This window comes from Phyllosticta citriasiana, assembly GCF_038021145.1.
Source record: "Phyllosticta citriasiana strain CBS 120426 chromosome Unknown IWZ02scaffold_18, whole genome shotgun sequence".
Lineage (NCBI taxonomy): Eukaryota > Fungi > Ascomycota > Dothideomycetes > Botryosphaeriales > Phyllostictaceae > Phyllosticta > Phyllosticta citriasiana.
In genome coordinates, this window is record NW_027117295.1 from 563841 (window position 1) to 591023 (window position 27183).

Below are 27183 nucleotides of genomic sequence, written 5' to 3' on the forward strand. Positions count from 1 at the left end.
ATGTCAGAAGGAATAGAGAGTGTGTTTGCAGCGTCGACAGCGTCTGTGCTTTTGGGGGGGAACGGTGGCGCGTCTCCAGACTTTTACGAGGCGTTGTTTGCAAGAGGCATTGATTGACCGACTCGGCAGGTTGATCGCAACGGCATTTCGTTTGGGCAGCCTTGCATCCATCTGCGAGTCCCAACTGGACGTGGAAGGCGATGGCGGAGCAGCAGCCGCCGGGCCACCCGTGCTCCAGAGCATTGAATCGATCCAAGGTGCAGCAGAGAATGAGAAGGAAGAGCGAAAGAGTCGGTCGGTTCGGTGGTGCAGAATGTATCCGGACGGACGGAAGCGCGGGTTTGAGGGCAAGTGTGCGAGGGAGGGAGGGAGGGAGGGAGGGAGGGAGGGTTGTGTACCGTACAGTAGTACCCGTAGCCGTCGGGTCTGGGGCTCAGGGGATGGATGGATGGATGGAGGAACCGAACAGAGGCGGCGCTGGCCCCTGCCCATGCGCTTTCACATGGGATTGTTGATTTTCACCATGTCGGGCGAGTGGTCGGGACTTGCTCCGTGTCGTGTCCGTCAGTGCCTGAAGTAGTGACAAAGGTTTTCTTGTGTCCAGTCCCGTCTGCGCCCCGCAACGAGGCCACCCGTCGGCCCTGCCTCGGGATCCACACGCCAGCCTCAACCAACTGCTTGACTTGACCCTGACACCCTGACAACGCCACACTTGCAACTCTGACCGCACATCATCTTCACTTCCTCTCCGTCGTCGACTCACTCCACCACCCAATCTTTGCCCGGCTTGTCGGGCCATCTGTCCCAAAACTCTGCCATTGCTACCTACATGCGCCACTCGCAGGCAGCAGTTCAATTGAATCATCAAACAGGGGCCTGTGGCTGTCAGCCATCCAGTGTTTTTTGCCCCCCTCGCCGTTGACTGCAGGTCGTACAGCCTGCAACCTCGTGCCCGCCCCGCTGGGATGCTGCCGCCGTCTAGAACCGCCGCGTTACACGCCTGCCGCCCCGTCATGCCACACGCATGCTGGCTGCTAGCTACGTCGCTCGTCGGCTGATGTGGCGCTCGGGGGGCAGCAACCGTTGTCCAACTGTCTCGTCTTGGGACATCGTTGATGGATAGGAAAGAAAGAAAAAAAAGAAAGGAAAAAAAACCAGACTGCGTCAGCGTCTGGCCTTGTGCCTCGACAATGGGAAACATGTCGTTCGATTCCTGTACATAGACAGACAGACAAACGAATGCTCCTGCGGAAACCTCACTTCATTCGAGACAAGACACGCACGTCACGTCGCCTTGCGCAATCCAACCGGGTAGTTGTCGACCCTAGCTCTTGACAATGGTACAGTGCATATTCGGTGCCGTGCCGACCATGCCTCGCCTCGGTCAGACCCGACGCTCAGCATTAGCAATGCATCCACTCGGCAGGGTCCTTTCTGTCGTCCGGGCAGGCAAGCGAGCGAGCAGTGTACAAACAAGCCAACACCCAGGGTAGACAAGAGGCGCAAGGGCGCACTGTGCGCATCCAACCCAGAGAGACAACAGATGAGAGCCCAACGAGTGCAGACCAGCGGGCCGTTTAGGCCACCGTTCGTCCTTGCGCTGGCTGACTGGCTGCCGTTCTCCTTTGCGAGAGCAAAAAAAAAAAGTGAGGCGCCGCGCCGCCACTTCGTCAGGCCCTGACCCCCAGTGCCACTCATCGCTCGCCCCGGCCCCTCCCACCGAGTCCACAAAATCAAATTTCCAGCAAGTGGTTCTGCTTCGCTTTGCTGCTGCTGTGCGTTTTCATACGTGGACACTTTGGATGGTGGCGGTGCCGTTTGAGGGTAGGTACCTACGCACACTGACCGACTGTTCAAGCCGGTCCCTCCGGCTGCGGCTCTTGTCTCCGGCCATTTGGCTTTTTCGTCGCCCGAGTGGGGACCCTAATTTTTTCGTTGGCCGTGGCCCGCTGGTATCCGTGTCCCATCACTATTTGCTGGCCAGCCAATTTGGGGCTCCCGATTCTCGGTGGCATGGAAAGGGGGGCTTGCTCGTCCAGCCGGAGGTGGCTCAGCAGCAGCAGCAGCAGCGGTAGTAGCAGAATCTAGAGCGTGGATAACACGCCTGCAAAGACGAAAAGTATTGGATAAAGCAAAAATAAATTGAAAAAACGTCGTTGCGTTTGCTCGACCGTCTAGACGCACGTCCGGCTGCGTCTAGACCTTTGAGGAACGACCGACAGGCAGACACGGGAGGGCCCGTCCTGAGTCACTGGATAACAGGAACGTTGTGCTTCCCCAAGCACGCGGCATTCTCATATGGGAGAATCGACGGACTCAGACGACGACGGCGGCAATGATAGCGATTGAAGGAAAGATTTGAAAAAAAAAATAAAAATAAAAAAAAGAGGTTCGACTTAGAAAATAGACTAGTTCCGTACTGACATACGTTACATGGACTAGGCGCCAGCGCAAGGCAACTGCCGGCTCGCTCGCTCGCTCGTGACCTTTTTGCTTTGTGCCCGGACATCAATAATAATAACAACCAAGCAGCGTCCGGGGCCTGAAGCAAACAGGATGGATAGACTTACCTCATTCGAGGTATACTGATCGAATTGGGACGAATATGCCAGTACGACGAGACTGCGCCAAACACGATGCAGGATGCTGCAAGATTTGAAAAAAGGGCTGACCCGTCTCAGATGTGAGGGGAGGCGAGCGCTCAAAACGGTCGCACCTGGAGCCCGCCTGTCTGACTGGGCATCTGCATCTGCATCAGAGGCATTGTGGCCGGAGGTCCAACAGTCGCAGGCCCCAATCTATGAAACATTTGCACCAGCCGTTTGCCGACGCTCGTCTCCAGCTCGGTGCCGTCGCGCGCAATCTTGACCTCTCTATTGGCGTTCCACGGGTTCCGCAGTCCGCGCGTGCGGTAGAAGGGCAGCCGGTTTGTCGAAATCCACTCGACCTTGAACGGCTTGCCCCAGGTCTGCGCCATCTTGGCCGCGTCGGCTGCCGCGTCCGGGCTGTCGGTCGTGCGTCGCTCCGGCTTCTCAGACTCTTCCTCGTCGTCAGATATATCAGCCTCCCAGAATATCGTCCCGCGTGCCGAGTCGTCTATTATGCGTCCCTTGGGTGCCCACTCCGTCGCCGGTGTCATGATGGATTTTGGCGTGTCAACTGCCTCGGGTGCCTGGGATTCGTTCGCCGAGCTGACAAGCTCAATGCCTTCGTCCGTAATTGGTGATGCCATGCGTGCGTATCCAAAATACTCCCCCGACTTGTTCGCCGAGAAGATCAAGTAGACATTTTCCGCAGACTGCCAAACGTTAGCGCAACGGAAGAGTTCGGTCAACATGGAAAGACAAAAATCACCTCGTAAGCCTTGTTAAGAGCCTCTTCGTTGTGCGTTTGAGTCGCCCAAATTCCGTTCCGAACACTTAGCTCCAGGTCCTGCAACGTCAGACTCTTGACAATGAAGAACTTTTCGTGCACCTTGGCCGGCTTCTCTTCCGTCGGCGGAGTTTCTTCAGGGGCCGAGACGCTTGGCGCCTCTCCCTCTGTCCCTTCTGAGATCGAAGACGGTGGTTGGGGTACCGCCAGCTGAGGCGGCGAGGAACTCGGAGGTCGAGGCTGCGCCATGGCCAAAGGACCTGTGGGTACCCCTGACGCGGGCGTTGCACTTCGGCGCAGTCTACAAACCAGCCGGACCCCATGAAACCGAGAGTCATGGAATCTATGCATGGCGGCGGTGCACGATGCCTCAGTCCGGTAGTTTACAAATGCGCAGTTGCTCTTCGAAATGAGAAACAGGCTCTCAATGTCCTTTGTGGCTTCGCGGGAAAAGTGGTCTTTGAGGTCGGTCACGGTAGTGCCCGGCGGGAGATTTCCCACCCACAGCGCATGGCCTGACTGTCTCGGTTTTCGAGGTGGTCCGCGAGGGAGAGAGCCAAGACCGGCGTCAGAACTGCTTCTGGGAGGACCTATTTGCTGGTTCAGCTTCTCAAGGGCGCAATACTTGGCGGTTAATCTCACCTGGCATTCCGCCAACGGGCATGGGCACATTTGGACCATAGTCGCCGCCCATGGCCTGAGCCATCGGATTGCCCCCCATGCCGACAAAGTTAGCCGCCATCATGCTAGGGTCTCTTCCCGCGGCTCCTGGCCCCGACGCAGTGTGGAAGCTGTCTCTCCTCGAATCGCTATCCATGCGCTGAGAGCCATAAGCAATGGGTGCCTGAGTCATGGGAGATTGGGCTGGGTAAGGAGTAGAATAATACATGTATTGCTGGGACTGGAGATAGGGATTGTATGGCTGCATCTGGCCTGGTCCAATGTTACGCTGGGGATTGGGAGCGTAAGAAGGGTACGAGCCGTACTGAGTGGGTGCGTAGCCAGTGCCGTAGGAAGCTTGAGAGGGGTAGGCCACAGTCGCATGCCCGGGATAATGAGGCATCTGAGGATACTGATATACAATTGGGGATCCAGAGGGCCCAGCAAATCCGCGCTGAGCCTGGTGCTGGGGTTGTAGAGTACCCTGGCCAGGCATGCTGGGGTTGTAGTCGGGAAGAGCTCCACTCACGGCCCCCATGTTGAAGGCCGAGGGGTTTTGGCCATGCATCGGAGGCGCGTGGTAGGCATAAGGAACTGGCTGCTGCGAAGTACGCTGCGACTCTACGGGGCGGTTTGGAGGCGGCGCTGCTTCGTACTGGGCCTGCAAAGACGGATTGTTTGCTGACGGAAGGGGATCGGATGGCGTATCGTTGGTTGGATTTTCCGGTCTGAGTTCGGTAGGTCGATGTGCCTCATCCTTGGTGGTGTCCTCGAGGGAAGCTGAGGGCGGGATGCCGCTCTCGTTGGATGCATCGCCCATTTGTTTCTCCAGAGTGACCGGCGACGGGAGCCAGTGCTGAACAAATGCGGAAATGGTGTTAGTGAAGGAAAGAAAATACAGCAGTGTTTGCGAACCACGCACCTTTTTTTTTTTTTTTGGTTTTTATTTACCGTCTGGTAGAGCCAGTCAAGGGGCGACAGTTGAAGGTGGAGGGGAAAGGATGGTATTTTTTGGCACTATGCCAATCGGTTTGTTGATCAAATGAGTGGATGGGTAAAGATAGAACAGAAAAAAATCGGACGGGGCGGCAGGGGATAGGCGAAGTGGGCAAGATCAACAAAAAAGGCGCATGCTCAGCGTCACCGGGAAGCAGGAAGCATGAGGGTCGAGAGCTGGGCAGCGGGTCGAAGAAGATCAATGGAGAGAGGGAGGGGGCAGGAGGATCTAGTAGGCAAAGGAAGGGCAAGTTGCGGTCAAGGAGTGGTGGAAGCGAGCGAGGTGACGGTTCGTCAGTCGTGACCTTTTTTTTTTGGGAGGGGGTTCCCTGACGGTCCCTGAGGCTGGCAAGGCGGATCAAATGCCTTGGCGAGAGGGCAAGCAATAATGGTCGACGGGGGCGAAGGGGGGGGGGGGGGGGGGGGGGGGAGGGAGACAGGTGGAGGAGGAGGCGGACGGACGGACGGACTTGTGGGCTCGGACTGGGGAACAGGTGGAGCGGCTGCTTATGAGAATAGTTAGACATTCAAAACGTGAGCTTTTTTTTTTTTTTTTTTTTTTTTTGGCTTGTGGTGGCGACATGAAGGTACGACGACGCTTGGTCTTGGGCTGCCCAGGTTCTTGTTGAAGCCGAGGAATGGATGGACACAGGGTAACTGTATCTTATGCCGGCTGCGCCCGCCGTGCCGTGCATATCGATGGGATGGATGGATGTTTCCATGCATGGTATCATGAGGTAATGGTCCAAGCCGACGGGAAGGATGCGAGATGCGGTTGATGCTAGGTAGTCGGCGCCGGTCCCAGAAGCCAGCCCAGACCACTGCACACTGGACCGACCGGCCGCCTCGAATGCCCTCTCGGCCGGCGATGGTGGGTGATGGACAATGACAGGAAAGAAAAAGAGTCGCGTCGCCAAAGAAGCTTTGTCTGTCGCCACAGGCCCCCTGCTCCCTTGTTCTTGTCCTTGTCCTTGTCCTTGTCCTTGTGTTGTGCAGGCCCGGCCATCAGCTCGCCCAGGTTCACTTACTTCGGTTGCTCTGGAAAAGTGTGGCGACGGGGCGGCGCACGCCAACGCCTGACGACCGACCGTTTCGCTTTGGCCGGGCGTGACTCCGGCTCTCGCTTCATGTGGCGTGTGAGTAGGCCGGAGAAGGTAATTTTTTGGAATTTCTCAATTTTAATTTTTTTTTTTTTTTTTTTCGAAGCTTCCGTTCTCTCTTGCTCTTCGCTCGACGTGGCGCGTGCACCGCCACTCGCCTCTTCAGTTGCTTCACCCATCCGACCGATTCCTTAGGTACCGTACGCGCATACAAGGTACCTTACCTATACGAGCACCTTACGTCACCCACGACCGTCTCGTCCCCTGCCTGCCCATGTAGGTTCCTTTCATTGTTGCGGTAAGGTGCCGTACTCAGGTAGTTCTCTGTCCAATCGACATGCGCCCGCACACGTGCCCGCCCAGCGACAACCTAACGTCTACCTTGACTACTTCTAGAACAGCCTGGACCATCTCGGCTTCTGCGCCTGCGCTACCCCATTAGACCAAGGCCTAGTCCATGTCCTCCTGTCTTACGTCGCCGACTCGCCGTCTGCGGGAATCCCTCTGAAAGAGACCAATTTCCATTCCGGAGCTATCCCCTCCACTCAACTGCCGACCCGAGCCACGAGCTCCCTAGGTCAGCCTCAGCGGCATTGTGCGTACCGGCACGGCGGAAACTATCCGTGTTGCTCATGCTCTGGTCTGTCAGCCGCCTTTTGCGTAGCTTTGCGCCGGCTTTGACCTAAACCTTCGAGGCATTGTCCCGAGCTGTGTTTGCGCAAATTGTCAAGCCTTCCAATTCAACGTCAAGCGTCTAAATTGTGGCAGCCTGATGCGGAACCGTTTGAGCTCATCAATCTGACAACCCAATTTTGTTCAAGTGCCTGATCAAAAACCTCTTTCGTGTTTACCTATAAAACAAAAAAACCCGAAGAGTATGCGCCAAAAGAAACGCCGGCCCTCGATGCACCTGTGGCAATGAAGGAAATTTTGCTTTGAGTGCGCCCACAGACAAGCAGTCGACAACTGCTCCCTATGTGCATCTTCATTGAATTGTTAAACATATTTTCCTAGAGCCCAGCGATTGTGCCAGGGGTTCTATTTCTAATAGTCAACATTGTGATTTGGGGGTTTTCCAACACACGTGACAACGCGATGCGTCGCCCTCGGCGAAAGTGCTATCAGCTTATCGATAGTTGTAGCCTAGCCTAAATGGGAGCTCAACTAGACAGGTCATGTCCGCGTCTCCATCTATCACATCCTTTACCACCTCCACTTCATCCACTCGACGCGCAACAATCTCCCCCAACCCATCATGACCATACGCACCACTGCTCGCGTACAATCCGTGAGCATATCTCACAGCAACAATCAGCTCGATGCCGTTCCGCTGCAAAATACCCTCGCGGCTCTTTCCGACTTGTTGTCGCCGCCCCAACTCGATGATCGCGCTTCGTCAAGGCCTCCTCCCGCCAAACGACGTCGCTTGCCCACTACTCCCCATCCTGACACAGATGATCGAGAGCGGCTGTCTCTTGTCAGGGTGATATTTGATCTTGTATGTGTCCTCTGTCAAATTTTGTCCCGGGTCAATTCCAAAAGTTCGCCTCGCAATCTGAGTCTCGGTGCCAAGATCCTTCGCTAATCCGCGAATTCTAGCCATCCCTCAAGACCACTCATCCGCTTGAAAGCCATGCCAGTTTGCCTGCTCGGTTGATGAGTGCCGACCTTGCTGGCGACAAGCTGCAGTTGACACTGCAAAATGAATCCGAATCCTCCAAAAATCAATTCCTGCTTTTGCTGGATCTCGACCTGACCACGGAAACGTATTTCCCCCATGTGCAGCACATCGCAAAAGCCTCGGGGTGGAAAAATTTACAGAAAAGTAATGAACCCAACGTCTTGATTCCAAAGGTTGTATTTCACAGTCAAAATCCTGATGGAGAAGTTCCCGCCCTTGAAATGGAGCTTTTCTGGGTCACCGGACCTACAGATGATGAATGGTTCGGCGGAAGAGCCATACGCCTGTGGCAACGGCTGGAGAATGACATCTTCTACTTCTATTTCTCAGGGGCTCTGAGCCCTGGCGCTGAAAACCCGGATCCGAGGAGGCCTGAACGTTGTAGATATCGGCCAGAGCGTCGCCCATGGACTGTCCAAGATTTCTACAACTGTGTACATGTCCCTTCAAAGCATGTACCAGTCTCACTGGATGTCCCTCGAGGTATCACATGCGATTTGTTCCCTTTTCAAAAACGAACGGTCCAGTGGATGCTTGCCAGGGAGTCCGCCACGTCCTCTTCCACGGCTTCAGATAATGGACCTGAAGATGTACTTCCACCAACCTTTTGCCGCACAACCAATCATGAGGGGCGATCCTGCTTCGTGAGCCTCGCTCGCCGCATGGCGTTTACCGACCGTAACATGTTGGAGAAGGAAAACTTGGAACGTGGTGGAATACTCTGCGAAGAGATGGGGCTCGGCAAGACTGTGGAGCTCATCACATTGATATGCCTGCATCGTCGAACGATTGACAAGAAGATGGTGTATGACCCCTACACGGATTCCAAGGTCGTAGCGAGCGGTGCTACCCTAATCGTGGCTCCCGCTGGTATCCTCGACCAGTGGATTCAGGAACTGGCCAGGCATTCACCACGTCTCAAAGTCTGCCATTACCAAGGCATGCCACCCCTATCCCGGAACAAGCCGGAGCCAGATTTGGTCCAGGACCTACTCAAATACGATGTGGTTCTGACGACGTACTCGGTCCTTTCGCGCGAGATCCATTACACTCACGACGTAAAAGTCCGTTCTCTGCGGAGAGAAAAACAATATGAGCCGCGACGCAGCCCGCTGGTCCAGATTTCGTGGTGGCGGTGTTGCATTGACGAGGCTCAAATGATAGAGAGCGGTGTCAGTCAAGCTGCCCAGGTCGCCAGTCGCATCCCCAAAGTCATCCCTTGGGCAATCACAGGGACTCCGGTCAAGAAGAGAATGGAGGACTTGCAGGGTCTCCTCTTGTTCTTGCGGTTTTGGCCTTTCTACAAGTCAACAATCTGGCCGCACCTCATTTCGCAAACGCTCGACGAAGTTTTCTCGAGAATCTCGCTGCGACACACCAAAGATCAAGTCCGAGAAGAGCTTCGCTTGCCTCCACAGAAACGGATCGTCATGCTGGTACCATTTACGCCTGTTGAGGAACAAAACTACAGCCAGTTAGTGCAGGAAATGTGCGAGGACTGTGAGCTCAATGCGGAGGGAATGCCACTTGACGACGGGGAATTCGAAAATGCCACGAGGGTAGAGAAGATGCGAACGTGGCTAACCAGACTTCGCCAGACCTGCCTCCATCCCCAGGTCGGAGGGCGGAATCGCCGAGCCATGGGCAGGCGCGCAGGGCCGCTTCGGACAGTCGAGGAGGTCCTGAATGTCATGATCGAGCAGAATGACGTTCTAGTGCGGTCTGAGGAGCGAGAGCACATTCTTGCTCAGATTGTTCGCGGTCATATTCACGGCTTCGCCAAGAACGATGTTCGTCGCAGCGAAAAGGCCCTCTTGATATATCGGTCTGCTCTACAACAAGCGGAGAAATTTGTCGAGGAAAGTCGTCGGGACGTTGCAGAAGAACAGAAGAGATTGGAGAGAGAAAGGGGCGGCGCTGCATTGGAAATCACAGACGCCGATGCCGAGGATGAAGAGAAAGAAGGCCGAGAGACTAGTCGCTTCAACTATCTTCGAAAGGCTCTCCGGGCGGCTATCGAAGTGCAACACGTCTGCACCTTTTTCGTGGCTACGGCTTACTTCAATATCAAAACCAATGAGGATATCACCAAGCCCGACAGCGATGACTTCAAGCGACTGGAAGAACTTGAAAACCAATGGTACAACACGGCCCAGTCAATCAGAAAGGAATTGCTTCAAGAGAGCTACGCGAAAGCTCGCCAAGAAATGGCCAAACTTGAAAAGACGGCTGATTCCTACGCGTCTACAATACCACTAGCAGAAGATCTCGGGGGCATCGAAAATCGCAGAATTCTGGACAAATTGGACTTGGTCATTGAATGCCTCAACGAGCAGGGCAAAAAGGTGAACGAATGGCGCAGAAAGGTCGTCGACATTCTCTCGTCCCCACTGGTTGACGCAGATGATGAAGACACCACGGGAGAGGAGTATGAGGCAAGCGCCAAGGCGCAAGACGAGCTCCAGGTACGTATTCCAAAGTCAGGATACTCAGCGTTAAAAAATAATAAATAAAAAAAAAAAAAAAAAAAAAACACATGCTGACCAGATGACCAGGTGTACATTACATTCCTACGCTCCGTGATTGCAGACAGGCGACGCCTTCTGACGGGCCAAGACGGTGGTGCATTGGCAGCAGTTGATCAAAAGCACGCAGAGCACCACGCCAGAGAAGGCAAAGGAGCTGCCCCAGAATTGGTTTTGCAGCTTGCCTTTGAGCGTCAGAAGTCCAAATCGGCTACAGAAGATGTCTCTTTGCAGCAAATTGTGGCAGAAATTAGATCCCTGATCACGAACTTCCTGGGTGGACAAAGCGGACGAGTAGCTGGGGAGTTGGCGATTGCCGAGAAGCAGCTGCAAAAGGTGTCTCAGATCCAATCACAAGAGCAGAAGAAGGTGGCAGAACTGGAGAACGAATTCGCCACATACACATCGTGTACAAACTTGCGAGTCGAATTCTATCGCCAACTTCAGCACCTATCGGACCAACTCAAGCCATACAAGGAGGAGCTGGACGATAAACTCGATACTGCGGCTCTCCAGTCACAGGAAGCCAGGGAGAAGAAGACAGCTGACCGACTGGTCGATCTGAAGAAGAAGAGAAGATTTCTGCAGCATCTCAAGAGCGAGTCGCAAGAGGAAGACGGCCCACGGCTCTGCGTCATCTGCCAGGAGAAATTCGAGCTTGGGGTGCTGACAGTCTGCGGACACCAGTATTGCAAGCCGTGTTTCCGAACATGGTACCGGCAGCACCGCAACTGTCCTCTGTGCAAGCGCAAACTGCACAATCGCGATTATCAGGACATCACCTACAAGCCGCAGGAGCTGAGGGCGCACGAAGAACACCAGTCGCCAGAGTCGGCGGGCTCAGATGACGATCCTGAGTCGCGACAGTCGATTTACACGGCGATGAACGAGAAGACCATGAGGGCCATCAAGTCGATTGACATCAATGGTTCGTTTGGCACCAAGATTGACACATTGGCAAGACACTTGGTTTGGCTACGAGAAAATGACCCTGGATCCAAAAGTGTCATCTTCTCGCAGTATGGCGACTTTCTCGAGGTGCTCGGAGACGCACTGCGGCAATTCCGGATTGGCTTCTCCAAAATCACGGACAAGGGCGGCGTGGAAAAGTTTAAGAAGGATGCAAGCATTGAATGCTTCTTGCTGGATGCCAAGTCGGACGCATCGGGGCTCAACCTTGTCAACGCGAGCTACGTTTTCCTCATGGAGCCGCTCATCCACGGGGCCATTGAGCTGCAGGCCATTGCGCGGGTGCATCGGATCGGACAGAAGCGGCCCACGACAGTATACATGTACATCGCGGCGGACACGATAGAAGAGAACATTTACGACATCAGCGTGCAGAGGCGGCTCGAGCACATGGCTGGAAGGGAGCATCAGGAGATCAAGGGCGCGTCTTCAGAGGAGACGTTGCAAGAATCGATTCTGGAGGCAGCCAACTCGCTGGAGATGGAGCAGGCGCCAATGTCCAAAATGCTGGTGGCAAAGAAGGGGGGCGGAGAGGTGGTAGGCAAGGGGGATTTGTGGAGTTGCTTGTTCGGCGTGCCTGGCAGGACGCGTCGGTCGAGGGCGGTGGCGGGGCAGGTGGAGGTGGAGCGGTATGCCAGGGCCGAAGCGGCGGAGAGCAGGAAGGAAGGATGAATGAATGAATGAATGAATGAATGAATGAATGAATGAATGAATGAATGAATTCCAGCGGGAGGTGAAGAAAGAAGAGACGTGGGTTGAAGAATCGGCTTAGCTAATTCTGTATGTAAGGAAGGATCCATGTGCCTTCTGTATCGGGAGTTGTGGAACGGGAATGCGCGACCCGCGCGATCGGCCATCTTGGCAAAGCTTGTGTCAGCGAGCGAGTATCGTCTGGCTGTCTGCACCGCACCGACTTCCGTTTCGCACTTGACGTTCAGGAACTTGCGCCCCACCACCACCACCACCACCACCACCACCACCACCATCACCACCATCCATCCGTCGCATCCGCCTCTTTTTCTTCCTCTTCTTCCTCTTCCTCTTCTTCTTCTCCATCGCCAACTTAATTTTCTCCCATACCCCTCCGCTCATCTTCGCCGTCGAGTCGCTCTCCTCTAGGTCGGCTCTTCCCCCTCCCCTCTGCGCCTCGCCCTCCGTCGCCCGGCCCGACGCGGCCCACGACGACCCTCGACGAGCCCCTGCGCTGCTCCACCATCCCACCTTGGCTGCCAAGTCCTACCTTTCTCTCCACAGCACTGTGCGTGGGGCTTCTCCCCCCTCTGCACTGCCCGCATTCCCCTCGTTCTCCGAACGCTGCCTTTCATTCGCATGCGGGCTGACTGTCGACGCGAGACAGCCTGCTTGCTGCTCCCCCCTGCGACCCCGACCCTCCTGCCGTCTCTCACGCTCTCGAGACCATCTCAAACGTCTGCGCAACGCTTACGCCACGTCCTCGCTGCGCCGCCCGTTCCGCACAAGACGCGCTCGCAACCTGCGCAGCACCTGGCCGCGCGACCGACCGACCGACCGACCGACCGCCTGTCCGTCGCATCCGGCTTGGTCCTGGCGCCTCCCCGCCGTGCTCTCCTCCGTTCTCTCCCGCCGCATGATGAGAGTGCTTGCACCTGAGCATGCCTACCAGTACGGCTCAATCTCCTCCAAGCTCATCGCAGACTCCTGCCCCCGGCAAGTCGCTGCTGTCCCGTATAAAGTCCCCCTTTGCCTCCAAGGCTCGTTACATTGCCGAGTACTACATCAAGCCCGACGACCCTCACCGCCAATACTCGCCCGGAGACGTTGTCAAGGGCAGCGTTTTCCTCAAAGTCCTCAAGGCCATACGCGTCACCCACATCGTCGTCTCCCTCCATGGATACGTCCAGGTCTACAAGAATTCAAACGCCGCCGGCGAAGGTTACCGCGCGCACTATTCATCAGTCGCGTCGGGCAAAGGCAGCCGCCTCGGAGGCTACTTTGGCAACGGGTTCGCGACCCTTTTTGAGGACGAGGTCGTCCTGTGTGGTGAGGGTCGACTCGGCGAAGGCACATACCAATTCAACTTTGAGCTCGAGTTTCCCAGCAAAGGTCTGCCGAGCAGCATCGACGTAAGTCATGAAGCTACCTGGCCGAGACTTGGCTGTACTAATCAATTGGCCAGTTTGAGAGAGGCACCGTTTCATACATGCTGACCTCGACCATGACGCGACCAACGACAATTATGCCCACGGCAACTTGTGACCGGAAAGTCTACCTGATCGAAGCCATTGACGTTGCGCCACTTCTCCAACCAAAGCCTCGGGTTGTTACATTGGAAAGAGTTTCGCGACGGTCAAAAACAAAATCCAAATCCAAAAAAGGTGTATCGTCCAGCGGGGATCAGTCCACGCCACAGACTACCGAACACTCGAGAAGTAGCAGGGTTTCAGAACTTAGCAGCCCAGCTGACGAGACCGAAGCACCAGGTAGCCCTGCGCCAAGCGACACTAGTTTCGACAGTCACTTCAGCAGCAGCAATGGGGGCTCTTCGAATGCCTCCGGTCCACTTTCAATCAGAGCAGACACCGCAAAGACGGCCTCGTCGAGCAAAGCCGCCTTGCATGATCCAAGCCCCATCACCGCGACCATTGAACTTTTAAAGGCCGGCTTTCTCCGAGGAGACAGCATCCCGTTGAAAATATCCGTCAACCACACCAAACATGTCTCGAGTCTTCGGGGCATCATTGTGACACTATACCGCCAGGCCAGGGTAGACATGCATCCCGCAATCCCAGTCGTGATGAATGCCAAGGGAGAGAATGTATCAAGCGAGGATTACTATCCCAAATCCAAAACGGGACTCGGAGGTCTTTCATTATCGTCGGCCGGGTCCAGCCACGTGTTCCGAAAAGATCTCTCCCAGTCTTTTGCGCCTCTTATTGTCGATCCTCGCACAAGAACTGCCGAAGTCAAGGCTTCTGTGCGTGTACCAGACGAAGCTTTTCCCACCATCTCTTGCGTTCCTGGGGCAATGATTAGTTTCCGATACTACGTCGAAGTTGTCGTTGATCTCCAGGGAAAGCTTTCCGGCCTTGACAAGTACTTTTCGAATTCGGGCATGATGATCACGCTGCCAACGTCCTACGGTCCCGCTCCAGGGCCCAACGGTGGTCCAGATGGGACAGGGGTTTTCTCTGCCTGGGGAGGTCATTTCCTCGACACGGAACCTTTGCGCCGCGACAAGGGCGTGGTTTCTTGCATTTTCGAGGTCATCGTCGGCACCAAGGATAGCGACAGGAGAAAAGGGAAGGGAAGAGCTGTCTTCGAAACGGACATGGAGCAGAATTTGCAGACGAGTGGCAGCCCGCATGGTCAAGTCGGACTTGAGCGAGAACAACGATTTCTGGCCGAATCTGGGTCTGGGCACGACCTGCGCGACTACGCATATCAATCTATGGAAGCACCGGAGTATCTAGAGGCCCCACACCCTTATGCTCATCCACTGTATCCCGTACCAGACATGGTCGATGAGGACAATCTCCCAGAGAAAGAGCGACTCCGTCGTGCAGAGGAACGTCTCATGCCCAGCGCACCACCGCCGCCCCCACCGCCCGCGGATGCCAGTACCTCGACACCTGGAGCCTTCGGTCCTTCGGCTCCAATTCTGCCGGACGAAGTTCGACCTGGCCTTGCAATTCGCCTTGGCACTCAAGCAGGCTCTTCTACCTCCGGTGTCTCCCCCAGTATGCCTTCGGCTCCTCCGGCTGATGACCTGGGACCCCCTACCGCTCCTCCCGAGACATACGAGCCTGGCATTCCCAACTACGAGGTTGCTTCTGGCTCAGCTGCAAACGGCCACCAACCTTCGCCAACTGACGACAAGCAAGAACTACAGCGCCGACGCCTTGAGCAAGAGCGCAGTGCACCTGAAACTTCCAGCGAAGGAGCGCCGCCGATCGGACCTCTGCCTGCCGACGTGCGTACTACAGCCATCTTCGTGCCGTCGGCGCCGGTACTGTCAGAAGAGGAGTATGTTTTCGATACAGCACATTCCGCGGATTTGCCACGCTATGAAAGATGAGAGTAAGGTTTAAGGGCGTTCGGGTGTTTCGGTCGTGGCAAGACATTCATCATGGGACACGACGCAGCGTTGAAGGAGTTTTGGGAGGATTGACCGAATGGATTTTGAAACGCCGCATTGAGCATGGATCTTGTCGTCGGCATATCTCGAATCACGTTGCTGCCACTGCATGTCATCACGGTGGATGCCGTTTTTATCTTGTCTGCCCACGTTGGCTGCAATCTTTTGGTTAACTTTCTTTTCTTCCCTGGTAGGAGTTGGCGTGTTATACCCTGGTGCAATACGAAGAGTGATGGGTCGGATACTGCTCAAACTTGTATTAGCAAGCAACTGAACAAGCAACTAGGCAGGTAAGCATTCTTTTACCTGGCCGGTAAAAGCACAAACAAGCGAAATTTCTCAGACGAGTCTCAAACCTTGTCGGTTCACTTCCTGTGTCGTCATGCAACCTTTCCCAGCCCCCACCCAAGGTCAACAAGAAATCAAATGCCAATGACTACACATGTACCCCTCAATCGACGAATGTCTCCATTCGAGATGGGGATGAGAGCTCCTGCCCCACAGCCAGTGCAGTCAGCCGGCGTCCGTCGTTTCCTCTCTCCGTACCTAAGTACAGTACGCGCCGGCCGGCTCGAAAAAAGTACGCATGTAACCGTGTACTATGTACTACACAGCGCATGGCATGGCGTGGCATGGCGGCATGGTGAGAAACGGCGGCATCAGACAGGATGAGGTGCAGCAGACGGAGCAGATGCGTTTTTGAGTCAGCTTTTTTCTCGTCTTGCCAATTTATCCGTTGATGGGTCCCTTGCCGTTGCGTCTTTTTCTTTTTTTTAATTCCTCTATTTATCCGTCATTGGGGATTGCGGCGGCTTATTCATTGGGATTGAGGCGTTCGGTTGCCTGGCTGGGGAGTGAGGGTGGAGAGGATCGGGAAGGTCCCAAATCATGACGATTGAAGGCATTGCCCAGCTTTGGCTGCGAGAAGCAGTGCCTGTACGGTCATTTCCATCTGATTTGACCATCTACTTTTTCTTCTGCTCCAGCCGAGCGGTTTATCTGCCTACACCCCCAAGCCCGAAACGCAACGGCGAACGATTCAAAAATTAAGGTGGCTGACTGATGTTTTGGAGACTTGCTGCTGCTGCTGATCCGGTTGGTTTCGTGTTTCGGGGGGTTTGGCTCCGAAGCGTCGAACCCCTGTGATGCCTCCAAGAAGGCGTTTTGAAGCGCTTCTGCGGTGGTCTCGCAAGCCTTGATGCTTTCTAGACGAGTCAACCGACAGATGGTTCTCCAAACCAGGCGGCCTAGCCTTCTAGCGTCCTTCTCCATATTAGCCTTGCCTGCAACATGCCCATGCCAGGACCCATGGCGTGTACCGCAGGCAGACTACGGAGCGACCATCCAGTCGTGGCGATTGCTGCAGCACGTCTGGCAGCGCATTCGAGGGTTGTGGTTGGACCATTGCCCACATTAGGCACTTCGAGAACCTCTAAGCGCCGGTTGGTCCGTGCGCCGTGGTCGCGGGCCTGCTCCCCTTCCAACGTCACCGTCTGATTCGCGGCCAACCGTGTTCCTGGACTGCGTGACGAGATGTGGTTGCAGCGCCTAAATGCTTGATCTTCACAAACGCAACGGGGCTTTGAGCTTGTGTCTTTTGCCATTGGTTGGCGCCGATGCCGTCGTACGGGAAGGTTGCAGATCTCTGGTACAGGGGTACCCCCGTTGTTAGAGACGCTGATTGCTTGGAAGCGCTTGTTCGATGCTGCGTTCCACGTGCTTGCTCCAGGAAGATGAACAGATGGTTGGACAAATGACCAAAGCAAAACAGTTGAAAGGTCAACGCCGCTATGAAGACAATCTTTCCCAATTAAAAGTGTATTGACTCAAAGTACCTGACACCCAAACACACGCTTGATATGCAACCCACCGTCTAGACGCCTCCGCTTGCACACTCAAGCCAAATGCCATAGACATGAGTTGATGTTTGTACCGGAGCCGAGATGAAAGGCCAGACACCGCTTCTGGCATATCATGAGACGAGGCCTCGTGATGATTCCTCGTCCTTGTGTCCTTGCTGAAACTTGGCATGGGGAGGGGATAAAGATGATGGGCTGCCGAAACCCCAAATTCGTAGGCACATGAATTCGTCGCCATGACATGGAAGAGAAGCGCTGCCGGTTGTGACAGCGGTCGAGCCGTGGGCGTCACCGGGACACTTGGGCCATCTTAGTTTTCCAGCGCATAACCCACCAAACCGTCACGGTCATGTGCCCTCAGCACCCAAGGCCAGAGACAGCGACAAATGACGGGGTCGCAGAAATGCCAAGTCCGAATTCTTGACTTCGGTCGAACCACCGGGGCATGGACGCTTTTTTTCTGATCTCTGAAACGGCTCGAAATCCTGGGAGACTCAAATTTTGAGTCTATTTGATCCGCCTCTTTTTGCCTTTGGGTGCTGGATCCAGGGTCGCGACGTTTCGTTCTTCAGTCGGTGTGCGCGAATACGTCACTGTCCTTGTGACGACCTGTCTGACGCTCACGGCACGGTTCGTGGAGCCATCACTATCCTTGCTCGCCATGCTCAAGCCGCTTGGGCTCAGCGCGACGGCATACGGAGAATGGAGTGATCTTACACTCATAGGCGATCGCACGCTTGCTGACAGTGGGCTTGGAGGAATTCGAAGACGTGGGGCGCGCGCGGACATGGGCCGTACAAATGGAGACGGCGGGGGAATAGTCACCCGCATCTCTCCTTTGGTCTTTGTTACTGTAGATAATGGAGCCGTCTCTTTGGAAGAGCCCTCTTTGGAAGAGCCATTCTTGTCAGTAGGATGGCCGGACTCTTGGACGGAAGTCGATTTTTGCGGATTTTCACTGGCTTCTGATGGCGCCGAAGTAGGTTGTGTCGAAGTGGAAGAGGCCGAAGTTGTCCTTGACGTGGTGGGTCTGTCGTCGAAATTGAACCTTGAGCTCGTGCTCGAAGACACGGGGCTCATGAGGACGGGAGAGAAGGTCTTGAGGAAGTCGACATAAGCGGCGGGCGGGGTGATGGGAGTCTTTTCTCCTTCCTCGTGCTTGAGGAGGGTGGGAGTGAGAACGGCAGGACTGCTGATCTCCGAGGGATAGGTGGCGGAGACGGGCGTCTTCAGGGCCAGCGTGGGCTTGGTGGTGGTGGTGGCGGCCATGACGGAGGCGAGGGCGTTGGGTTGCAAGCGGCCGAGGACGAGAAGGAGAATATGTATTGTTGGTTGTTGGTGGTAGCAGAGCGGGGTTGGTCCGTGCAAGCTGACACCGGCCAGCGCTTATGCAGATGGTGATTTTACTCGCTGTCGAGCGTGAAGCTCCCTGTGCTCTGCGTGCCCTCGAGGCCAATGACCGTCTCCATGCCGCCCGTGGCTCACGCGCCCACCATCTACGCGCGCGCCCCCTTTGCGACCAATTGTGACGCCCCCTCAACACCCATCTGCTCCACGACACACCGGGCGCACAGCGTCGCCGACCTTGACCGTGGCATACTGCGCCTGCCTTGATCGCGAATCGCCCAACCGCACATGACATGCGTGCTGCCCAAAAAAGACCTTGCCATTGAAGCGCCGTGTCTTTGCCAGCGTCACAAACGGCTCCTCATCCTTGACTGCCGTCTGCTGGTCGATGCAAACCATCTGACACCGGCGGCAACGGCCCAAAAGCTCAAAAAGCTGCTCTCCAATCTTGACAAACTGCCACTCGTCTTCTGCATATGGCTTTTCGCGCCCAGGCACGCTTTGCAGGCTCTCGGCTATCACCACATTCGCCCTGAACACCTCTGCTTCTGCCGCCTTGCCGCCGCTGGCCTTGATTTGCTCGTTCAGTCGATTCAGACTGGACCTCGAAATGACGAGGATTGGGCTTTCATTCGACAGAAGTATCGGTCTCGAAACGCCATTTTGCGAGAGCCCCTGGAGATGCACTTTGGAATGCCTCACGGACGCGCCTGCCCTACTGGCGACCGGGAAGCGTGCAAGTTGGCATTCGACACCAAGGGCGCTGCTGAAGAAGTCTGATATCTGCTCCGAGGAATACCGTTGGACCGAAATCGTATCTCCGCAAACCTTGGTCGAATTGGACTTTGGAAACTCGCTCACAAAGTATGAAGGATCCGCAGACAGAGGAACACTGATCTCTGGAGGCTTGAATGATCCTGGCATTTCGCCACAGTACCGCACTCGTAAGCAACCTCGTTCAACGTCGATGATGGGCAGAATCAGTGCCATCTTCGGATATCGCTTTTGACTCAGGGCGACTCCGGTACCTTGATGAACTAAGCACCACTCGCGATCCCAGACGAGTCCCTCCTTTCGAATTTCCCACTCTTGCCCACGCGGCACCTTCCAGCCGGCACAACTCTTGATAGGGTAGATGGTCAGACTTTCCACCGCGAATGCACCATGCTCCGAGGCGTGCTCGTGGGAAGGATCGGATGGCCCAACGGAAAGCAAAGTTTCGTCAACGAAGAACTCCTTCACAAAGTTGACGAAGCGGTCCACGTCCAGCTTCGTGCTGGAGGCTCCAAGACTGAGACGTATCATGCCGGTTGGTTTTCCTCCAAATATGTCATCTTCGCCGCCACATCTTTGACCTGCTGAAAAGTTGTCCCTCATCTCCCAGGGCGAGAGGCCTAGGTGCGACGCGATTCCGCCAGGGTTGCAAAGACCTCCCGTGCGCAATTGGATGTTCTTGATGGATGCCAACCTCTCGATTTCAAAGTTGCTGACCCAGGCTTCTTGGCTGTTGCGGATGTTGAAAGCAACTATTGGACCTTGGACATGAGGGTTTTCGTAGCTTTCGGGCGAGGAGTACATTTGACAGACTCGCGTCTGATTTGCGTGTCTAAGAGACGACAGTCCGTCATGCAGCAACTTTGCCAAAAACATCGCGTGGCTAGAAACCCTGTCCCAGCCACCAAAAATCTCATGATGAGTATCCAAAGCAGCATGAAAGGCCATGATGTTATGTAAAGGCAAAGTGCCGTCCTCGAGCTGGTCGTGCAATGCATCAGCCTTCCGAGCATGCCATTGCTCTTTCAAGCTGAGGACCATGTCAACCGTTCCACCTCCGAAGTATCGTCGATTTTCGAAAACGTGACCCGCTGCCTTCCGGACAATGAGAGCTCCGAGATCAGGGAAGCCAAATATTTTGTACAAGCTAAGCACCGTGAAATCCGGAGCAGCTTCAGCGTCACTGAAGTCCAGTGGAGTTGTGGAAACGTATGCAGCTGCATCAAGCAGGGTATAAGTTGCTTCATGGGAGATCCTTCCAGTAGAACGGGCCCGTGAGCACCATTCCAGCGGCAGACGACGACCGTTCATATTGGATTGCGCGGGGTACGCAAAAAGTTCGTGGATTTGGGCAACTTGAGGTCTCCTCTTCGGTCTGTCTCTGAGCCATTCGCTGACCTCGCTATCAGATGCAAAGCAATGGTGTTGGTTGGCGCACTCACGAACGCCAACCAAGCTCGTGTGGCAATCTGCATGGTACAAGTACGAAAATCCTTGGGGAAAGTCTCGGAATGCTTCCAGAACAAGCTTGATTCCAGAGGTGGCGTTGGCAGCAAAGACAACGTCAAAGTCGTCAGGATTGGCGTGGAACAGTTGTAAGAGTCGTAAGCGAGCGTCATCAATACGGTTGGTCGATCTTTGAGACGAAGTAGAGGCTGAGTGAGGATTCCCGTACAGATTGGACACCATGTCAGCAGCAAAGCGCTCTATTAGTGATTTTGGGTACAGCGCAGTACCAGCATGGTCGAGATAGACTGTGTCTGGACATCGGACGTGTTAGTGTTTCTCAGGGAAATTTTCAAAGTCTGACGGCTTACCACGTAGCATTGGGAATTCTCTCTCGCGGAGAGATTCCACTTGCGGGTTGTACATGTCGGTAGTATCGTCTACAGGTATGCTGGAGCGCCGGCCGGATTTTGGAGGACTAGAAAATTACGGAAACACCCAATTACCCGATCACCCACAATCGTCAAGGAAATTTGGAGGTCTGCGGAGGAAGATGTCCATTTGTGTGGAGCGATGGAGAAGGAATGCACCACGTTGAGACCGAGGGAAGTGGCAAGCATCGGTCGGGACCGAGAACAGGCGCAGTCAATGGGAGAGGACAGCCGCCGGAATGGGCACCGACGTCGGGAGGGCCGCGCGACGTATCTGGGACAAGATCGAGTCCAAAAGTGGTGGATGGGTGGAAACACGACGAAGGCCTGTCAGGAGTGGGACGCGCAGCGCAGCGGGTAAGGTGGCAGGCACAACCACCGCAGCTAGTAAAGCTCTTAGTAAGCGATTTAACTTCGATGAGGTACCTTAGTGGCCGTGCACGCTTCCGCTTCCGTCGGATGTGGGCCACGCCTCGACAAGCTTTAAAAGTGCAAATTCCCATTTCCATTTGATTTGTTTGTATATGCTATCTCCTTTTGAGGTTTGAGAGGAGAGTGAGGCTGCCCGAGCCATTCCCTTGATGCACTCGCCCATGAGTCTGGAGGGGTGCAGCACTCTAGGTACCCAGGCGTCGCTGTTCTCGCCATCGGCGACCTCCGCTTTCGACGTCTCTGCAAGACCCTCCAGCCGCATCACGTTCCCTTCAGCTCGAGCCATTGATATGAAATCAGCCAAGGGCCTTAGCTGTTCGACTGGGCCATGATTTGTCTTTTGCCGTCTCCTTTTTTTCGATTTTGCTTTTTAACTTGTGTCGTGTTGGTGTTTGGAGTGATGCTCGTGGTGATGGTGCTAGAGTTGAGTTGTGCCTTTTTTTTTTTTTTTTTTTTTTTTTTAATCTGTGCATGGGAGCAGTATGGTGAAAGGACTGGATGGGCAGCAGTTGTGCTTTTCATGATCCTTGTCTCTGAGACCATCAGGTCCGTGTCTCTTCAGTGGTGTTCTTTGAACCTTCCCCTGTAGATTCTGGTTCCGAGCAGGTCATCTCCACTTATGTGACCGCCGAGGTTGAAGCTAGGTTGCATGGCTTCGGTGTGCTTGTGGCGGTTGAACCTCGCGGACATGCCAAGCGGACCCTCGTGAGAGAAGATGCAGTCGGATCCATTGCGGCAGAAGCCTTGCTCCCAGAAGCGGCATGGAATGACATTGCTTTGGTGACATGGTCAGCATCATGAATACCATATTCCCAAGGTCATCATCAACTCACGTCTGCGGAGTGGTCGTGGCCCAGCGAGGAGCATCATCCTCAGTAGACGACTCTAGAGTATCCGGGCTGTCCATGGTCTCGCCTTGGAGCACCGTGTTGACTTGGTCTGCGACGGTTGTTTTTGTTAGCCTGTCAAGGCTGTGGCTTCTCCACCTAATCTTCGTCCACACTTCCGTGTACAAAATACAGCTCGGTCTTCGCCATCCAATGGTCCACCTCTTCTGAGGATATTACGCAGGAGGCTTCCTACCTTTGGTCATGGTGCGGACGACGCGAGCTGAGATCGGCCATCCGAAAAGACACTCGCGGTCGATCCAGATAGCAATGCGGCTGGCCTCTTGTTCACTCTGTGCTTCGACGAGCGCATAGTTGGGACGCGGGCCTTCGAAGTTGCAGACGCCGATATTCTCACTGCGAATCCAAAAATCAGAATATGATACTCCAACCTCGGTGGATCACGCACATAGAAACCTTCGCGCTGGCCTTGCTAACGAGCAAGTCGTGAATATCGGTCTTGCTCGTGCCTGGAGGAAGGTTGGCAAGGCAGACACGACGACCGGAGTCATCAGAAAAGCGTGCAATGCCTTCGTCGCCATTCTCAACAATCGCCTTCTCCTCTACGCCACGTGCAACGGGGACCTGTTTGTCTGTCTTTGGAGGGGCGGTCGAAACGTTTTCCTTGACGCTCAGCTTCACACCAGACAGCTCGGGCTTACCATTATCGGCGTCATCCTGCTTCTGCGGCTCGGAGCGGACAATCTTAACAGCAGGTACCGTGGCAAACCTCTCGGTGGAAGGCGCCTGATAAGTCTGTCCAAGAAGGGATTTACCAGCAGTCTTGTCTTGGCTGGCCCTGTTGGTGGAAGAGAGGTCAATAGCGTGCGCAACAGGTTGGCCCTCGGCCTTGGTGCCATTCAAGACTTCTCCTTTGTTGCTTGGTCCCTGGCTGGTGCGGACCAAAGTCACGGCCGGCAACTTCGCGAACTTCTCCTTGGATGGCGGCTTATATGACTGGCCAAGGAGAGAGTGGCTCGTCGGGGCCTTGCCGCTACCAGTCGGCGCATGAATTGAATAGACTGGAGGACTCATGGCTTTGGCGGTGGATGAAGTGGGAGCTCCAGGTCCGCGACCAGATTCGAAAGCAGAGTGAGCCTCCAAGATGACAGATGGATGCTTCGACCCTCCCAGCCGGCGACAGGTGTCTTCTTCACCCATGTTTCTGGATGAGAGATGCTGTGCAGTTCAAATTAGCTTGGTTGCGTCTATGATCTTGAGGGTCTCCGACATTACCTGCAAGGCGCTGGGCGACGCAGCAGTGTGCTGATTTGGAGATGTTTTGGCGCTGGAGTGGGTTGAGAGGTGCGGGCTTTGGGAAAGTGCGCCCACGTCGAGATCTGGGGAAGCGTGAGGTAGATGGTTAGCGAGGCGACTTCTCGATGTGGGATTCATGGTGGAGGAACGCACCTGAGCTTTGCTTGCGAGGAGTTCCGAAACCTGCAGGAACCCGTGGCCTATTTCCATGTGGAATCCGTGGTCGCGGCATTCTTCCTGGCAGTCAGTCTGACAGTGGGTTGATTGGCAAGGCGATGGAGTGGGTGGACAGTGGCTTAGAGGATGGGGGCTCGGCAGTGCGCGGCTTGCTTTCAACCAAATGGAGGAGTAGTCGAGGCACGCACGTTTCCCGATGCTTCTATTAGCCCTCAGCTTCTGTCGGCATGGACTTATGGCACCTATGGGCCACAAATTGAGCGCTGTGCTCTGGGATGCTCTATCAGGTTTTTCCTCCTCCTTCTCTTCTAGCTCCTAGGAGTTTCTGAAGTCAGTCACATCGATTCTTCACGATGTTGAATTGAACCCATTGTGAATGTTGTCATTGGCGGCTATGTCATTCCTCGGGGTTATCTCCTGGTGATATTGGGCCAGAGCCAAGGTTGGTAGTAAAACTGGCCTTGAAGTAGCTTAAAGTCGACGGCCTCTACAATATTTAACATTATTGTCAGGAGAGCATCAGACAGGTTCGAGGGCGTTGCGTGCTTCTTTCGCCCTTTCAAAAGAGCGTATTCGTGTGCTGTAAGGTCTAAGAGTGTCTCATCCTCCCGTTGGCCGCATTCAAGTTTCTTGTTTGAAATCGATAGGAAGATGTTTCTTTTCGTCTCTCCATGGCCGAGCTCAAGAAGCGCATGCCCTCAGCACCGAGCGCGGAACCGGAAATCGACGAGATCTCTGGAGAGCTTTCAAGGCGGCGTGAACACGCAAGCAACAGATCGGGAGGTCCACTTCCTTCAACTGCAACACATGGAACGCAAAACAGATCCATCGAAAAATTTTGAACGTGCCTTGATTGCGGCGGGATATCTCTACCGAAGAAAAGCGCCTGGCCCAGTTACTACATGACTCGCTGTGATACCGACCCATACCAGGTGCTTGACGCTCAGAGACTGGTCAACATATACTCATTGCCTTTTCTTCGACTCCTTGCCCTTCTTCTTCTCTTCAGCCGCTCTGTCCATCTCTGCGATTTCGGCGTCCTCTTTCCGTTGAGCATACCATTGGCCAGCTTGCAAGACAAGAATGCCAACAAGAACCAGCGCCAGGATTGTGTTGGAGGCCGCAAGAACTCGCAGACTGTCCTCCCGGCCGATGTATTCCGGATCCTCTGATCCAGCCCCATCGCTCTCGGACACATCACCTGGGCCGTAAGTCCCCGCAGTGACAATCCTCAGTCCCTTGACGATGTTGGTTATGTACACGATGACGCCGCACATGTACAGGACAAGGCTTGCGCCATCGAAAAGCATGTTCGCCTCGGATGGCTTGTATAATTTGGTTATGAACCCAAGCAATCCGGTACCGATGACAATGTGGAGAATGCGACTAATTATAGGCGGCGACGCGTGCAGAAATTTCAGGTGATTTTCGAGCAGGTTGAAGTAGACCTCGCGCGAGTCCGGAGGCTGGGGGACATGCCAGAGAACATTGTAGTCGTATGGGAAAGACGAGAAAAGGATGCCGAGGAAGAAGCAAGTGGCTACATGGAAGTTACATGTCAGTAGAAGAATATCGCACTTCAGCAGGCATTACTTACGGCAGACGATGAGGAACGTCGCAAACGAATTCGATTTCGCGCCCATGATAAGCGCGAACGGCGTGGAACTGGGGCGCGATTGGAGCGGATCGTGGCCGTAGAGTGGACAGGTTTGATCAAGAATCCCGCGGCCACGTCCAATGGGTAAGCGCAAGTGCGACGTGTGCCTCGGATTGCACTGTACGATCTGGAGAAAGAAGACTGCTGTGTTTCGACCGAAGATACGGGTGAGGTTAGAATAAGCTGCGGGGACGTGCGTAGCGTGAGCCCTAGCCCCATCTTAGTAACCCTAGCACCTCGTATGTTAGATAGACCCTATAAGCACTTATAGTAAATAAACTAGAATAAATTCTACTAGTATAAGATTTAGTACTATAGGGAGTTAAATTAAGTAATAATAATAATAATATATTATTTATTTATTTATTTAGTTTAACGTCCCTCTAGAGTTAAAGACTATAAGAGATAAGGGTCTAAGACCCTAATAGTCTAGTAGCTATATAAACTATAGTCCTCTAACCTCTTTAAAGAGAGAGAGAGAATCTATACCTCTTTAGCTTTTTCTTTATAGTAGAGAATTTAATGATTATAATTAGATAATTTAGGCTAAACCCTTATAGGTATATTACCTAGTAGGTAATATATAAAAGGAGAAAGGAGTAACTATAGTTAATAAAAGAGATAAAAAGAGAAAAGTAGAAGAGTAGTCTAGGAGGGTCTTCTATAGGTCTCTTTAGCCTACTAGTATACTATTTAGTATATAGAGTATATAAAGGATTAGAAGGGGGCTAGGAGGGTTTTTATAATATAAAAGAAATAGTAAGAAGAGTAGTAGATAACTTCTTCTAGAGAAGAGAGAGAGAAAAGAGAGGTTTTTTAAAGAGAGTATTACGGTACTAAGTAGAGTAGATCGTGCTAATTACTAATAATTAGTAGGTAAGGAGTAAGAGTAGTCGTTATAAGGCTAGCTAGTAAGTAATTATTACTCCTTAGCCTTATTATAGTTTCTAACTATTTATATCCTTAGATAGATTCTATAGTTAAAGCGTTAGGCTTAAAGTACTAATTCTCTATATATACTTACTTAGATTAGTACTTTAATCCTACTATTATAAGACTAGCTTACTACGACTAATTATTACTATAAGAAAGAAGTTAACTTATATACCTACATCTTAATCTCCTAATATTTAATTAGTTATTAATAAACGATAGAGTAGTAGTAGTAAGATGATTAGGCCGCCTAATAAGCGGCCTTATAGTAGTAAGACGATTAGGCTACCTAATAGGTAGCCTTATAGTAGTAGTAGGGGTTACCCCTAGATAAGTAGGCCTACCTTATAGAATAGGCATACTAATAGTAGTAGGAATGTAATACTATAACTAAGGCGGGGCCTAGAGAACTCTAACTAGGACCTAAAGGGGGCCGTACTAGGACCTAAAGAGGGCCGTACGTATTAGCGAGGATATATAAACACTCTAAGAGACGAACTCTTATAAACTAAGGTTTCATCTAATATCTATACTAAATACATTATTATTATTATTTACCCTTAATT

General features: G+C 53.6%; 9 protein-coding genes across 9 annotated transcripts; 2 read left to right on the forward strand and 7 right to left on the reverse strand.

Annotated features, from left to right (window-relative positions):
* Positions 1-360: 360 nt before the first annotated feature.
* On the reverse strand, positions 361-1502 carry IWZ02DRAFT_113879 (uncharacterized protein). Its single transcript, XM_066761407.1, has one exon. The coding sequence runs from the start codon at positions 1199-1201 to the stop codon at positions 434-436; it is 768 nt and encodes a 255-aa protein (XP_066618338.1). The 5' UTR covers positions 1202-1502; the 3' UTR covers positions 361-433.
* Positions 1503-2701: 1199 nt separating this feature from the next.
* Positions 2702-4852, reverse strand: IWZ02DRAFT_386243 (YT521-B-like domain-containing protein; the record flags this gene model as incomplete). The annotated part of the gene is made up of 3 exons (XM_066765454.1): positions 2702-3298; positions 3355-3978; positions 4031-4852. 3 exons carry the CDS (start codon positions 4850-4852, stop codon positions 2702-2704), a joined length of 2043 nt encoding a protein of 680 aa, XP_066618339.1.
* Positions 4853-8030: 3178 nt separating this feature from the next.
* On the forward strand, positions 8031-11975 carry IWZ02DRAFT_386267 (SNF2 family DNA-dependent ATPase domain-containing protein; the record flags this gene model as incomplete). The annotated part of the gene is made up of 2 exons (XM_066765455.1): positions 8031-10274; positions 10365-11975. 2 exons carry the CDS (start codon positions 8031-8033, stop codon positions 11973-11975), a joined length of 3855 nt encoding a protein of 1284 aa, XP_066618340.1.
* Positions 11976-12934: 959 nt separating this feature from the next.
* On the forward strand, positions 12935-15357 carry IWZ02DRAFT_494675 (uncharacterized protein; the record flags this gene model as incomplete). The annotated part of the gene is made up of 2 exons (XM_066770048.1): positions 12935-13405; positions 13459-15357. 2 exons carry the CDS (start codon positions 12935-12937, stop codon positions 15355-15357), a joined length of 2370 nt encoding a protein of 789 aa, XP_066618341.1.
* Positions 15358-16002: 645 nt separating this feature from the next.
* IWZ02DRAFT_114061 (uncharacterized protein) lies at positions 16003-17113 on the reverse strand. Its single transcript, XM_066761409.1, has 2 exons — positions 16737-17113; positions 16003-16680 (listed from the first exon to the last, which is right to left on the reverse strand). Exons 1-2 carry the CDS (start codon positions 17019-17021, stop codon positions 16360-16362), a joined length of 606 nt encoding a protein of 201 aa, XP_066618342.1. The 5' UTR covers positions 17022-17113; the 3' UTR covers positions 16003-16359.
* A 670-nt stretch (positions 17114-17783) lies between these two features.
* On the reverse strand, positions 17784-18545 carry IWZ02DRAFT_386271 (uncharacterized protein; the record flags this gene model as incomplete). The annotated part of the gene is made up of 2 exons (XM_066765456.1): positions 17784-18179; positions 18210-18545. 2 exons carry the CDS (start codon positions 18543-18545, stop codon positions 17784-17786), a joined length of 732 nt encoding a protein of 243 aa, XP_066618343.1.
* A 133-nt stretch (positions 18546-18678) lies between these two features.
* IWZ02DRAFT_113907 (pyridoxal phosphate-dependent transferase) lies at positions 18679-21485 on the reverse strand. The gene is made up of 2 exons (XM_066761408.1): positions 21215-21485; positions 18679-21157 (listed from the first exon to the last, which is right to left on the reverse strand). The coding sequence occupies exons 1-2, from the start codon at positions 21267-21269 to the stop codon at positions 18813-18815; spliced, it is 2400 nt and encodes a 799-aa protein (XP_066618344.1). The 5' UTR covers positions 21270-21485; the 3' UTR covers positions 18679-18812.
* Positions 21486-22480: 995 nt separating this feature from the next.
* IWZ02DRAFT_114092 (uncharacterized protein) lies at positions 22481-24104 on the reverse strand. Its single transcript, XM_066761410.1, has 4 exons — positions 24004-24104; positions 23003-23933; positions 22540-22950; position 22481 (listed from the first exon to the last, which is right to left on the reverse strand). Exons 2-3 carry the CDS (start codon positions 23752-23754, stop codon positions 22770-22772), a joined length of 933 nt encoding a protein of 310 aa, XP_066618345.1. The 5' UTR covers positions 23755-23933; positions 24004-24104; the 3' UTR covers position 22481; positions 22540-22769.
* Positions 24105-24891: 787 nt separating this feature from the next.
* On the reverse strand, positions 24892-25887 carry IWZ02DRAFT_114152 (secretory component protein shr3). The gene is made up of 3 exons (XM_066761411.1): positions 25625-25887; positions 24993-25567; positions 24892-24913 (listed from the first exon to the last, which is right to left on the reverse strand). The coding sequence occupies exons 1-2, from the start codon at positions 25668-25670 to the stop codon at positions 24993-24995; spliced, it is 621 nt and encodes a 206-aa protein (XP_066618346.1). The 5' UTR covers positions 25671-25887; the 3' UTR covers positions 24892-24913.
* Between the last annotated feature and the right edge of the window lie 1296 nt (positions 25888-27183).